This window comes from Tupaia chinensis, unplaced genomic scaffold (assembly GCF_000334495.1).
Source record: "Tupaia chinensis unplaced genomic scaffold, TupChi_1.0 Scaffold000146_1, whole genome shotgun sequence".
Lineage (NCBI taxonomy): Eukaryota > Metazoa > Chordata > Mammalia > Scandentia > Tupaiidae > Tupaia > Tupaia belangeri.
In genome coordinates, this window is record NW_006159616.1 from 15,891,055 (window position 1) to 15,904,904 (window position 13,850).

The following is a 13,850-nucleotide window of genomic DNA, read 5'->3' on the forward strand; positions in this document are numbered from 1 at the left end:
GGGATTCTGTCATTATTCACTCAGTATAAACATATGCTTTGCAAAGGTAGATAAAACTGGTAAATTTCAGAGCCCTAAATGTTAACAGAGAATTAGTTTTAAGGTAGGGAAAATTTAGTGTGGGATTTGGATTTCAAAAGGTGGAGGGAAGGGATTCTGATGTAGAATCTTCATTGGTACTTTTGTCCAGTTGCTTATACTATGACATTGGGCAGTATTACCAAAGGACCTATCTTCAAGGCCTTAGTGATATATCTTTAAAATGAGCTTTGGCTACCTGAATTAGAGCCCTTTTTATCTTGGAAACAATAGGAAGGTAAGGATCAGAAGACATCTAAAAGCTCTTGCTAAAGTTCTACAGATCACGGAACTCCTGCCTAGTTACAGATTGATTTTTTAAAAAATTCTATTCACTTTGTGTGGAATGCTCTTGTAACTCTTCTGTTAGCTACCTCTTTTTCATCCTTTAGGTTTCAGTTTAAAAAAATCACCTCCTCAGAGGCCTTCCCTAACCACCTGTGTAAATACGTCCTCTACCTTCTTATCCTCTTACACTACCCAACTAGTTTGCTTGGAAGTTATCACAGTCCGAAATTATTTGCTTGCTTATGTATCTCTCTCCTTTAGATTGAAGGCTTGCTTCATCAGGCAACAGCCATGTCTCTTTTTCACTTAGCATAGTATCTAGTCTAGAATAACCATTTGATAGATATTTGTAAAAAGAATTGATCTTGAGATTTGTGAACTAGGGCCAGCAGTTGGCATAATGGCTGTCGCTGGACTCCCATGTAGTTGACTGTGATTCAGGTCCTGGACCCGGTGGCTTAAACTCACACTATGTGCGTGTGCAGAATGGATTAGAAGAGATTGCAGCATGGCCATCCGCCCTGGGGGGTGATTTCTTGCTTTCTGTCCCTCTCTGTCTGGCAAGTGCATGTGCCCTAAAGCAAAAACCTCTCCAAAAAAAAAAAAAAGATCTGTAAGCTGAGCTGGCAGGTGGCATGGTGGTTAAGGGCTCTGGACTCCCATATGTCTGGCCATGGTTTGAGTCTTGGAATCTGGCAGCTTGCTTTCTCACTTTCTCTCTCTCATTCTCTCTCTGGTCAAATTAAAAATAAATGTATAAATAAAGCTAAATAAAACAATTCTTAAAGTACAAAAAAAAAAAAAAAAGCAAAGATTGTGAGCTGAGTACTGTGAGTTGAGTTCCTGTTTTTGCCTGTACAGTTGATGAGCACATAGGTATTGAGCATTCCATTTTGCAGTTCTTTGCTTCATTTGCTCCATTTACAAACAAGAATGTTAGGAGGTGAAATGAGGTTGCCTGAAAAGAAGATACCGTAGGAAGGAGAGGCAGTGAAAGTGCAGTGGGGAAAATACTGGATGATAGTACGAAAGAGTGGCCATAACTTTTTTGCTCATAGCAAGATGTTTAACCTCACTTTATTTCCTCATCTGCAAAACAGAGATTATAATCCCTGCCTCTTCTTACAGGGATGTTGTAGGGATCAAGTGAGATAATATGTAAGAAAGTACTTTGTAATTTGTAGAGTGCTTTACAAATATGAGGTATTCTATTATTAAATTCTGGATTTTACAATAGAGCCTGATTATAATGCCATTACAGCGATCCACATTGTGAGAGTACATTAAAAGGAGGCCCGTTGGGTATATGTAGTAACCCCTTTTACGAGTAAAGACAGGCCCATGTTATATCAAATACCGTGTTGTAACGGGTTATATTGTGGTGGGGCATCAGTGTGTCATTAAAGATTGAAGGCTTCAAAAGAATTATTTGAAGTGGTCATAGAATGTCAAATTGATACTTTAATCCACCCATTTTAGAGGATACTTAGGCAACATATACAATTAATAACTTTTAATTGGAAAATTTGAGGGAGTTGAAGTGAAACAATAACTTTCATAGGCTCCAGGTTACCCAAGAAAAACTGTTAAAAAGAAATAAATCTCCAGAAAAGTATATCTGCTACTTTTAAATGTTGAGCATTTTTCTAGGTAAAATTTTATTTTATTTATATATATATAGAGAGAGAGAAATTTTTGCCTTAGAGTGTGTGCACTTAAGGAGAGAGAGACAGAGACAGGGGGAAAATGAGAAATCACACACCACCACCCCCAGGGAGATGGCCATACCATAATCCATTCTCCTCCTGGGATCTTGGGCACATACACACACCCAAGTGAGCTTTAAGCCTCCAGGTCCGGGACTGAAACCGTGATCAACAGTGTGGGAGTCCAGTGGAGTGACCGCTACACCATCTGTTGGCCCCATGTTCTAGGTAAAATCTTACGCATCAGTTTGAAGAACCGTGGGGACTGTACCAGGCCGTGCTGTGGCAAGAATCCTGGCCCCACAGCTCATAGGGTTGAGCCTCTAGCAGGTTCCTTAACTCTTGCCTCAAGTTTCTCATTTGTAAATAAATGAGGGACTGTGAATGTAACCCACCTCTTAGAGTGACTGGCAATGTAACCCACCTCTTAGAGTGACTGGCTGAGAAGATTAAATAAGTTACTCATAAAGCACTTAGAATAATGCCTGACAGATAAGTATCCAGTGAATGTTAGTTCTTAATGGTTTCATATTAACTGTAACAATTGGCTGCCTTAAATACTACTTTAAAAAATTTGAAACTTTCAAAGGTTGCTTTGCATCATTAGATATTGTGCTCATTGTCATTAAGATTAGAATGTTCTCACTGTCTTTTACAGTAGAAATCCATTGTGCATATTTCCATAAGGAATAATGTCCCACCCAGCATGTGTGTGCACCTGTGTGTCTGTATATGTATTACTGATTTTCCTACTCTGTAGGAAAAGCACGAGGGGCAAAAGAACATATTCCTGCTATTTTACTTGTCTGTTATTACACTAAAATTGTGTGAGAGAAATGAGTCAAAAGGCCAGTAGATGGCGTGGTAGTTAAGGCATTGGACTCCCCCATGGCCAGCAGAGGTTCAAGTCCTAGACGTGGTGGCTTGCTTTCTCACATTCCCTCTCTCTCTGTCTCTGGTGAATTAAAAAAAAAAAAAAAAAAAAAAAAAGATGATAAATAAAATTAAATGCTTCTTACAAAAAGAAAAGGCAATTGATGATGGTAGTTGAACAACTAGGTCATTTGCTTGCCATTTCATATAATGCTTACCAAGAAAGTAGTCCAGATTATTGAAGAAATGTTGTCATTTAATTTTTATCTTTGACAGTCTGAAGATAAATTATTTTCTTTGTTACCTTCAGTTTTCCAACAAATGGGCCATTGTATTTTGAGCATATTTAAGGGCCTCTAAGGAATGGAGCTAATGATCATCTTTACAACATTGGACTACATTTTCATGTTCATTGAAACCAGCAAGTTTTACCTGAAGTCATGCAGGAATATTTCATTTTACTTTGTGGTAGAAGTCATCCATGCCTTTAATTTAAAGGCAATTTATGCTTTCCATGGTAGCAGGTTTCAACAAAGAACATTTTAATTTGCCTCTTCTTTTCTTTCTCTACCCCCAAATCATAGCCTATTAAAATGAAGTATGGGGGACCAGCAGATGGCATAGTGGTTATGTTACTGAACTCCCAGGTAACCAGCCACGGTTCAAGTCCTGGACCCAGCAGCTTAAAACTCATGCTGGGCACATGTGCGTGCATGCCCAAAATCTTGAGAGGAGAATGGAAGAGAAGGGATTGTGGCCTGGCCATACCCCCAGGAGGTGATTTCTCGCTTTCTATCTCTCTGACGAGCATACACATCCTATAGCAAAAATCTCTCAGAAAAGAAAGAAAGAAATCTGAATTGGGTTCTTCATGTTTAAAGAATCTGTGCAAATTGTCCTTTTGCTTTCAGAAAATAAACTCAGGTTATACAACACTATGACTATCATAGTCACTGAGTATATTCGATAACTATTAATTGGTAAGCTTTCTCAGATTATTAATAGAATTCTATAAGCTAGCTTACCTGAGTGTTCAGTGTGTCAAATAGCCTGGTTACTAGTGCTTTAGGCACTAGTCATAGTAAGAATTGGTGAGGCTTTTTTTCCCATTTTCTCAAAAGTAATTCTTTTAGAAATTTTTTAAATGAACATAAGCATGCAAACATTAGCTTATTGGGAGGACCTAGTTGTGTTCCTAAATCAGTTTCTTTTTATAAATTTAGGTTCTAAATATAGTTACCTTATTTCTTACCTGAGTATGAAATGTAGCTGAAAAGACCATTTATCATCCTGAATACACAGAAATCAGGTTCTAGAACCAGATTGAAAGAAGGAAATTACATCACACTCTTAAATAAGGAAGCACTGGGCAGAACTGGATGAGTTGTATGACAAAAATGTGCCCCTCCTCCTCTGGTGGATTGCTTCTGAGATTCATTAATGAGATCTAGTGGCAAGGTAAGCCTATCTAGGTTACTGCCTTAAGGTAGCTTGGTGTGTGTGTGTGTGTGTCTGCTTTAAAAGAGTTTCAAAGAGACTGTCCTCAAGCTAAAGCATGTTATTTCACTTTAATAAAAAAAGAAAAGTAACCTTAAATTTAGCATCAAAAAACACAGTAGAGACATTGTAATGTAAAAGTAGAAGTGTGTAAGAGAAGGTAGAATTCATTGTTTTCAGAAAGCAGCCCCCCCCCACCCCTTGCTTCCATTGAAATATACAGTAACAATCCATTTAGAAATTTCTATCATTGGCTGCTGAGGCTTACCATTTTTCCTCAGTCTGCAGACTGTTCACTTTGGATTTCTAAAATGAATTTAATAAAAACTCCTTCCTGTTAACATATCCTAAACTTAGTTGTTACATTATTATTGGGCAGTCTCATCGCTCTGGCACATGCTAAGTTTATCCCTTGCAAATCCCCTTTTTCTCGTAGCTCATCACTGATTTGCAGTCTGTTGGACTCTTGCATGTAATTAATTCTTTTTATGAGATACAGATATTTTTTTCAATATCTACTTAATAAATAGTAGACGAATGATACCAGGATCTACAGGGAGAAAACATAAGTCAGACATGAGTCCAGTTCTAGAAGAATTGGAAGATCTGGGCACAGGTCAAAAGAACAGAAAGACACTGCTCTGGTTTCCCATAGGAGGAAGGGGGCTCCTGGAGACAGCAGTAAGAGTTGGCCTGAAGGATACACTGCACTCTACCAAGCGATTTGGGAGAAAGAATCAAGAGCTTGAAAAATCAAGTGGGGCCTTGTTGAGGGGGGCCTTAGATGCTGGAGAGAAAAACTGAAGATTTGGAGCAGTGGAACATCTTAGAATATTGATCTTGTACCGATATGTAGGATGGGTCAATGGTGCCAGCCAGTTGAGGGTAGATTTGAGAAACAACCAAGAAATAGTCAGTGGACCTTGGCAATTCAGTGTCATCCACTGTAACTCACGTTACAGATGGTGCCTGTAGAAGTGGGATTGTCTTGGCTGGGAACTGGCTTGGGGTGAGAGGGGGATGGGATGCTAAGTAAGTGAGAGGAGGTTGGTGTGTAGAGTTTGAGATGCCAGAGGACCATCCAAGTGGAAGGACAATCGTCAGACAATAGAAAATGCAGAGCTGGAGCTGGAGCCAGGCGGGAGTCTTGGAATCATGAGCCGTCTCTGGGAAGTTGAAGCTGTAGAAGTGGTTTAAAACCTGTGGCTGTGGGGTGGGAGAGTGGGGAGTGGCACTGTTGTATGGAGAGAAAATAAAAGGATCACCTCTAAAAGCAAATGATTTTAGGGGTTTTATTTGTTCCTTGAGTTGAAAAAATTAAAAATCAAGTGGTGTTAACAGGAAAAGGTAGTTCACATCTTGGATTGATATGTAACTGCATTTTTGATGTGCTAAAACAGCTAAAAATTGGACCAACCAGTGGCATGGTGGTTAAAGTGTCCAGATTCCCACATGGTCTAGTGCAGGGGTTTGCGCCCTGGACCCAGCAGCTTGAAAATCACTCCTGGCATGTGTGCCTGGGTTCACAAAATCCTCAGAGGAGAATGGAGAAGGGATTGTGGCATGGCCATCCCCTCAACGTTGATTTCTCACCATCCCTCCCCCACCCCCTCTGTCCCGTACACATGCCCTTATAGCAAACTTTAAAGAGAGAAAGAAAACTAAAAATTATCAACTTAAGAACATTTGTAGGACCAGGTTTATTAGGATATTCTGGTCTAAACTATGCTGCCTGGGTAAACATTTACTTTCCTGTTTTGGCATTTCCCAACAGAATTTTTTATCTTGAACTTTCAGATAATTGATTTTCCCACATGGGTATATTTTTGCCATCGTTTTCCAAGGGAATCGTAAAGCAGAGCTAGTTTTACAGATGTAAGGAAACAGATAAAATGTGAAACACTGCGCCATTAGTTAAATTTTATTTGGGAAGAGTTTGCTTTTAGCTTGAAGTTAACCAGATTGATTGATCATCCATCCCACCCCCCACCGCCAGGACAGAGTGTGTATTCACTGAATTCTAGGAGGTTTTTAGAGAGGCGCACCAAGTTCCAGGTGGTTCTATACCCTCAGTTTACGGGCTGAGCAGCACTTTTTTTGAAGTTTGCTTCCAGACTTATGGCATGTTGCCCTTTTTTGAGTCTACAGTTTGAAGTTATTTTCCAAAAGAAGAGAACATGGCAATTATATTTGCCCTGCTCACTTCTCCCATGCAAGTAAGTAGGAAGTTCGGACAGTTTCATAACATGGCCCATTCACAATTCCCCATTGAAATTTAGAGGCAGGTCACCTTCTATGAATACACAAAGACACTATTGTGGCCAGAAGTGAGCTGGCTTAGTGAACACAATTCTTTTTATACTAAAAAAAATTTTTTTCTTAAGAAAGCTAACAAGTAGGTGACGGAAACAATGAATAAAAAAATAACTTTTTCTAGAACGTATAAATAATTTTAAGTGACCATTGAAATGTAAGTTTAGAATTCCAAGGCAATTTCAGCAGAGGCGATGGTTACACAATCATCCTGTTGAAAGCTAAGATTTAGATGGCAGGAGGAGGCTGACACGCAGTAATTACAGTGGTGCTGGCTGGCTGCAGCCAGGTGGGGGCGGGGCCTCCAGCTCCCCCGCAGCATTCTCCTGTAATCTGGATGAGCGATCTTTAAACGTGTGCTTTCAAACTACTTAAATACCATATTCTTCTTCCTATCTTGCCTTTCATTTTTATATTATCACAGATACTTTCCCCATAGTCTTGCCAGTGCTTGTAGAATGCTTAAAAAAAGTGTGATAAACCACTGGGCTAAGTGCACAGAAAGAGAGGCTAGCAATTTTGTTAAATTGGTTTTTCAGTTTTTTTTAATAACTTTATGGTAAATAACACATGTGCTTCATTTCAGTATCCTAAAACCAACTTACAAAAAAATTCTCTCAATAATTTATGTTTCTTAAATGACAGGATTTCCTACCCCCTTTTATAAATCTTTGAGAGACTGATTTTTTTTTTTTTGAGAGGTTTTTGCTATAGAGCGCATGCGCTTGCTGGAAAGACAGGGACAGAGAGACAGAAAGCGAGAAATCACCCCCCAGGGGGGATGGCCACGCCACAATCCCTTCTCCATTCTCCTATCGGGATCTTGGGCACGCACGCACACGTGCCTGGTGTGAGTTTAAGCCACCGGGTCTGGGACTCAAACCGCGGTCGACTACATGGGAGTCCAGCGACATAGCCATTACACTAACTGCTGGTCCCAAGAGACTGATTTAAAGAAAAATAATCTTGGTTATTTGAGATCATATTTTAAACCTATTGTAAAATTCTGTCTAAAAATAAAGTCAGTTGCAGAGGATCAGTAACTGGGGGACCCATGCTCCTTACTTTGTCACTGAAATCTTTTAACCGATACAACATTACTGTCTCTGTGCCTTTTTAATGGTGGGGGGGGGTGGGGGCCGAAGGGGGGTGCACAGATTGTTTTGAGGGGGGGGGGGGGGTTGGGGGCCAGATGGTGGTGCAACAATAAAATGCCACAGTCTACAAGACTGACCCACACGGGAGAGTTCTGAGTTTGCATTCAGAAACCTTTCTGAACACACTAGGCATGGAAGAAAAATAAACCTTAAAAAAACAAACAAACAAAACATTTTCAGAGTGTTTTTGCAGTTGGCTTTGATTTTCTTGTTTTTGTTTTAAGTTCTTTCGGTTTAAGAAACCTCTTCAACCGTCTGGCAGTAGCACACCTGCATTCCAGCTACAACAGGACTCCAGGCAGGAGGACAGCAAGTTTGAGGTCAGCTAGGGCAACTTAGGGAAACTCTGTCTCTAAAACAGAAAAACTCAGCCTTAGACACTGTGTATACACAGTTGATACTGATGGTAATAATTAGATGGCATTATACAATCATTCATTCAACAAACATTCACTTATTGAGCGCCTACTAATGTTCCAGGTACTGATGATGAAAAGGTAATTGGGACACAGCCTCGGTTCCTGAGCCTACAGTATAGTAGGAGGTGACAGATTTGCAAATAATACATTTGAAGTTCCTGAGCAATTAAATAAAGTAATCTGTGTACCCCTCCTCTCCAGCAAACGTGTCCTGGTGTACACCCAGCACTTGACGGTGTGCAAATACTTAAGAGACTGAGAATGTGTTACAGAACGCATAGGTAGATCTCTTAAAATAGGGTCTGTGTTATACGGACAGTTGGCACATATTGTCCTAGTGAATAAGAAGGAAAAAAACTCTTCACCTTGTTTAAGTAAAGCTGAATATCACAAGACAGCAGGGATCTGTGCTATTCAACACATATATTGAATAGTAAAAAAATTTTCAAAGAGGCCATCGGGGCTCCAGACGTGTAACTTCTGACAAGGCAGAGGGTTCCCGAAGTTGAGGAACTAGGAGTTTTAGAAAGACGTACTTAGCCTCTGTGTTTTTAGTCTATGCCTTGCAGCTAGGCAGGACTCCTATTGCCAAGCATTTCACAAAGGAGAATGTAAAGAATGTACCTTTAAGTTTGTCTGTAAGAGAGAGGCAGGAAGCTGTCCCAGCCTTCCACTGAAGCCAGTAATCTTGCAGAACTTGATTTTTACAGGATAATGGAAATTAGTGTTTTCATATGTAACTATTCTTTCTTGATCGAGTACTAACTGGAGAATTTGCCCCTTCCCATGGCTAACCCTGAAATATGAGATCCAAATAGATGCCCATCTCTTGACAGTCAGGGCCCAACACTGTAGACTGTTTGTTTTTCTTTTCTTTTCTTTTCTTTTTTTTTAATGAGAGGTTTTTGCTATAGGGCGCGTGCACTTGCCAGACAGACTGAGAGAGACAGAGAGAAAGAAAGCGAGAAATCACCCCCCCAGGGGGATGGCCACGATGCGTTCCCTTCTCCTCCATTCTCCTCTCAGGATCTTAGGCACGCATGCACATGCGCCCGGTGTGAGTTTTAAGCCACCGGGTCTGGGATGCGAACTGCAGTCGACTACATGGGAGTCCAGTGACATAGCCATTACGCTAACTGCTGGTCCCTCTTTTGTTTCATTTAAGCATTGGGTTTTAGGGAACCTTAGTTCTATGGTATAAAGAGTAGCAGTTTCTGAATTTTTAGCTTGGGAAAAGCACGCACGATTCCCTCGCCCTTCCTGCCGGTGCAGCCATACCTTAGAAGGCCAGCTCAGGAGGCGAGGAAGGTCTGTGTGTGTTGGCAGGCGAGCGTGATCTGTTGTGCAATGAACAGGCTCTGCAGTAAGGGCTGCCTTTGCTGGCAGTAGATCCTTTCTCGTTCTTGCTGAAACACTTCATGCCTTGTACAGTATTTAGTATTTACCAGAAACAGGGAAAGAAAATATTTTTAGGGTCTGTAGTTAAGTACCTTCATGAGAATTAGCTAAGAATGAAGTGAAAGTCCTGAGTTATCTCCCCCTGCCTCCCTCCCCCTTCCGTCGTCGTGTCATCTCACGTTAGCTGTTTATGCGGCAATTTAAGCCACCCTCATGGAGGTATTGCTGAATTGTTTATTCTTTACTCTTTTCTGTCCCCCTTAGGGAATGAAAGCTACTAGTTGACTTAAAAATCCCCAGGCTTCACAAGTTTGGAGACATCCCAGAATAAGGCACAATGTCAACAGCGGGAGTTGCTGCTCAGGAGATTAGAGTCCCATTAAAAACTGGATTTCTACATAATGGCCAAGCCATGGGGAGTATGAAGACCTGCTGGGGCAGCCGCAGTGAGTTTGGGAAGTAAGTGGAGCACGCGATGCCGCAGTGGTCTGTCTGGATGTGCGGTACTAAAATGAGATCAAGAATGAGTGTGGCTTTTTTATGACCAAGATACTTTCTTTTCCTTTCAGTAACTTTTTAAATATTGACCCAATAAGCATGGCCTACAGTCTGAACTCTGCTGCCCAGGAGCACCTACCGTCCATTGGTATGTATTCTGAAAAACCAGGCCGAAGTTAGCATTTGAAGAGGAAGTTGGTGCGGGGATTAGAATTCGCCTATCCTCCAGCATTATTTTTTAAATGAGGAAACCTGAACTATTATTAACAATAGTCTGACCCCTAGTGGTAGCAGATTCTGAAGATTACCATCCCCCCCCACCCCACTAACCACTGTACTCTACTACCTTTATCAAGTCACTGATTGCTAATCAGAACTGTTTGGAAGTGTGATTTTGTTTTGTTTTGTTTTGAAGTGAAGAGAAAGAGAGGGAAATGAGTATTTTGATAGGGTCTCACCATGACAAGGTCCTTCTGCCCCAGCCTCCCAGTGAGCTAAGATCACAAGGGTGTACTCTTGTACCCAGCATGCTTTAGGTTGGTCCAGGAACTAACCTGGGCCTCTCGTGCAGCCCTCGCCTGGCCCAGCAACGCCCTACCACTTGCCTCACCAGCTGGGCCATGTGACATTTTTAAATCAAGAATGAGTTCTCATCCCAGCTATGATGCATACTTAACTTTTAGAAATCTTGGACAATATCTCTCTTAGTAGTGTTGAATGCATGCTGGAAAGTGTTAGATGAAAGTAGCGTGTTAATCAAAACTTAGAAGATTGTGTGTACGTACTACTTTTAACATGAACATCATGTCCTTAGATTTTTGTCAAGGGCTGCTTATCAGTTGAACACATTACGGGCGAGTTCATTCACTCGCAATATTATGATGTGTGAGCAGTGACGACCTTGTCTTATCTCATTCGCGCCCTGTGTGTCTTGTATTGTCTCAGGCCTTAATGGCCAGGCTGGTGGAATAAGGTATTCATGTAAATTATATGCTGCTCAACTTCTGCAAATTTTGCACACGTCACAAAACTTGCCTGAGATGTGTGGGTGTGCGCCATGCACATGTCTAAGGGAGATAGAAGAGATACTTTGTTCTTTGAACCAGATCGTGTGCGTTAACAATCTTTTGGTCTCTAATTACACCTGTGGTGGTTGCATGGGTGTTCTTAGGGTTACCGCGGTCAAGTCTGTCACTAGTCACTTAGGTGGAAAGCTGTAGAAGCATAGGTCGATGGGACATTCTCTGCCTCACAGGTGGGAAGGGGATTGATCTTTTTTTTAACATCTCCTGTTTGTCCCAGGGCACACTTCAAGATCTGCTCCAGTGAATGGCCACTACTTTGCAGAAAATCGTCCATCTCAAAAGTCCAGCTTGCCTCCTCTTATTATCCCCTCAAGTGAAAACTTGGGACAGCATGAAGAGGACCAAGTTGTGTGTGGTTTTAAAAAACTCTCAGTCAATGGAGTTTGTGCTTCTACTCCTCCACTCACACCCATTAAAAACTCCCCTTCCCCTTTCCCCTGTGCAGCTCTTTGTGAACGCGGTTCTAGGCCCCTCCCACCATTGCCCATCTCTGAAGACCTCTCTCTGGACGAGACGGACTGTGAGGTAGAATTCCTAACTAGCTCAGATACAGACTTCCTTTTAGAAGACTGTACGCTTTCTGATTTCAAATACGATGTTCCTGGCAGGCGAAGCTTCCGTGGGTGTGGACAGATCAACTATGCATATTTTGACACCCCAGCTGTCTCTGCAGCAGATCTCAGCTATGCATCCGACCAAAACGGAGGCGTTCCAAATCCAAACCCTCCTCCACCGCAAACCCACCGACGATTGAGAAGGTCTCATTCGGGACCAGCTGGATCCTTTAACAAGCCAGCCATAAGGATATCCAGCTACACACACAGAGCTTCTCCTAACTCCGATGAAGACAAACCCGAGGTTCCCCCCAGGGTTCCTATACCTCCTAGGCCTGTGAAGCCAGATTACCGAAGGTGGTCAGCAGAAGTTACTTCTAGCACCTATAGTGATGAAGACAGGCCTCCCAAGGTACCACCGAGAGAACCTTTGTCGCGGAGTAACTCCCGTACGCCAAGTCCTAAGAGCCTCCCGTCTTACCTCAATGGGGTCATGCCCCCAACACAGAGTTTTGCCCCTGACCCCAAGTATGTCAGCAGCAAAGCCCTGCAAAGACAGAACAGTGAGGGATCTGCCAATAAGGTTCCTTGCATTCTGCCCATTATTGAAAATGGGAAGAAGGTTAGTTCAACACATTATTACCTACTACCTGAGAGACCACCGTACCTGGACAAATATGAAAAGTTTTTTAGGGAAGCAGAAGAAACAAACGCCCAAATCCAGCCATTACCTGCTGACTGCAGTATAGTTTCAGCCGCCGAAAAGCTGGACTCAAAAACGAGAACGGACCTGGCTGGCCACGCAAAGCGTAAACACTTGTCCTATGTGGTTTCTCCTTAGACTGTGGGGTCACGGCTCAGCAGAGCTCCATGGGAACAGATAGTTCTCGGTTTTTCAGATTGGCTGAGGGTCACGGAACAACCTTACAGAGCACAAAGTGAAATTGTTGAACACTCTGTCTTAATGAGAAAGGTTTAGAGCAGTTGTGAGGTGCTGTTAGGCTGAGAATTTTGTTAGTGTTGGAGAAAAGCCTGTTCAAGTCTATAAAGATGTGATGGCGGGAGGGAAGGCGGGGAAACTTTTATATATGCATACATTATACACCTATATTTACATTTGTGGTATAACCATAGACCATAGTTGCAGGTAACCGATTAGTGACTATCTTAGAGTAATATATATTCAGAATAATAAAAACTGAAGCTGGAGGATTGACTTCTGATAGACTGAAAATTGAGCAAATGGGAGAAGATACAGTATTTAGATCAGAATCCTAAAAAAAAAAAAAAAAATTATTTTTGTTTAGTAAGTTTGGAGATTTCTGGCCATCGGGCCTGTTCTTTTTCGTTTCATTTATTTTTGCAATCTTTTCCATTGAGGGCAGGGTGTACATTCTTTATCATAACTGTACCTACCTAGTTTAAAAATCATCCCAAGGCCTAAGACTTCCAGGTTCTCATTTTTTTTGTCATGTGGAGAGGAGGGCTATAGCAGTTTATTTGGCAGTCCTCTTATTACCTGTGCATGTCTCCCATGTTAAGAAAATGAAAAAGATAACAGAATTAGGGAATAGTTTTTCCTTACAACTGCTTGATCCCACCCCCTGCGGTGGCCCTTGTAGACTGGGCCTTACCCAGACAGTGGGACATGTAAGATCAAACAGAAAAGCACACCCGTCGCCAGCGTTCGGGATGTCAGTTTTACCAAACCACGAAGCAATTAGAGAATAATAAGAAGCTGGAGGATTGACTTCTGATAGACTGAAAATTGAGCAAATGGGAGAAGATACAGTATTTAGATCAGAATCCTAAAAAAAAAAAAAAATTATTTTTGTTTAGTAAGTTTGGAGATTTCTGGCCATCGGGCCTGTTCTTTTTCGTTTCATTTATTTTTGCAATCTTTTCCATTGAGGGCAGGGTGTACATTCTTTATCATAACTGTACCTACCTAGTTTAAAAATCATCCCAAGGCCTAAGACTTCCA

The 13,850-nt window shown here is 41.5% G+C and overlaps 1 protein-coding gene across 2 annotated transcripts; it reads left to right on the forward strand.

Annotated features, from left to right (window-relative positions):
* The first annotated feature begins 9,461 nt into the window (after positions 1-9,461).
* ERRFI1 (ERBB receptor feedback inhibitor 1) lies at positions 9,462-13,455 on the forward strand. 2 transcript variants are annotated; one of them, XM_014586592.2, is made up of 3 exons: positions 9,462-10,188; positions 10,299-10,375; positions 11,530-13,455. In XM_014586592.2, exons 1-3 carry the CDS (start codon positions 10,067-10,069, stop codon positions 12,705-12,707), a joined length of 1,377 nt encoding a protein of 458 aa, XP_014442078.1. In that variant the 5' UTR covers positions 9,462-10,066; the 3' UTR covers positions 12,708-13,455. The 2 variants fall into 2 exon arrangements, with proteins under 2 accessions (XP_014442078.1, XP_014442079.1); XM_014586593.2 differs by having other exon boundaries at positions 10,080-10,175.
* The last annotated feature ends 395 nt before the right edge of the window (positions 13,456-13,850 follow it).

Coding starts and splice junctions, on each gene's coding strand:
- ERRFI1 (XM_014586592.2), top strand. CDS start 10,067: ATGTCAACAGCGGGAGTTGCTGCTCAGGAGATTAGAGTCCCATTAAAA. Junction 10,189..10,298: donor AGCCGCAGTGAGTTTGGGAA/GTAAGTGGAGCA, acceptor TTTTCCTTTCAG/TAACTTTTTAAATATTGACC. Junction 10,376..11,529: donor GGAGCACCTACCGTCCATTG/GTATGTATTCTG, acceptor TGTTTGTCCCAG/GGCACACTTCAAGATCTGCT.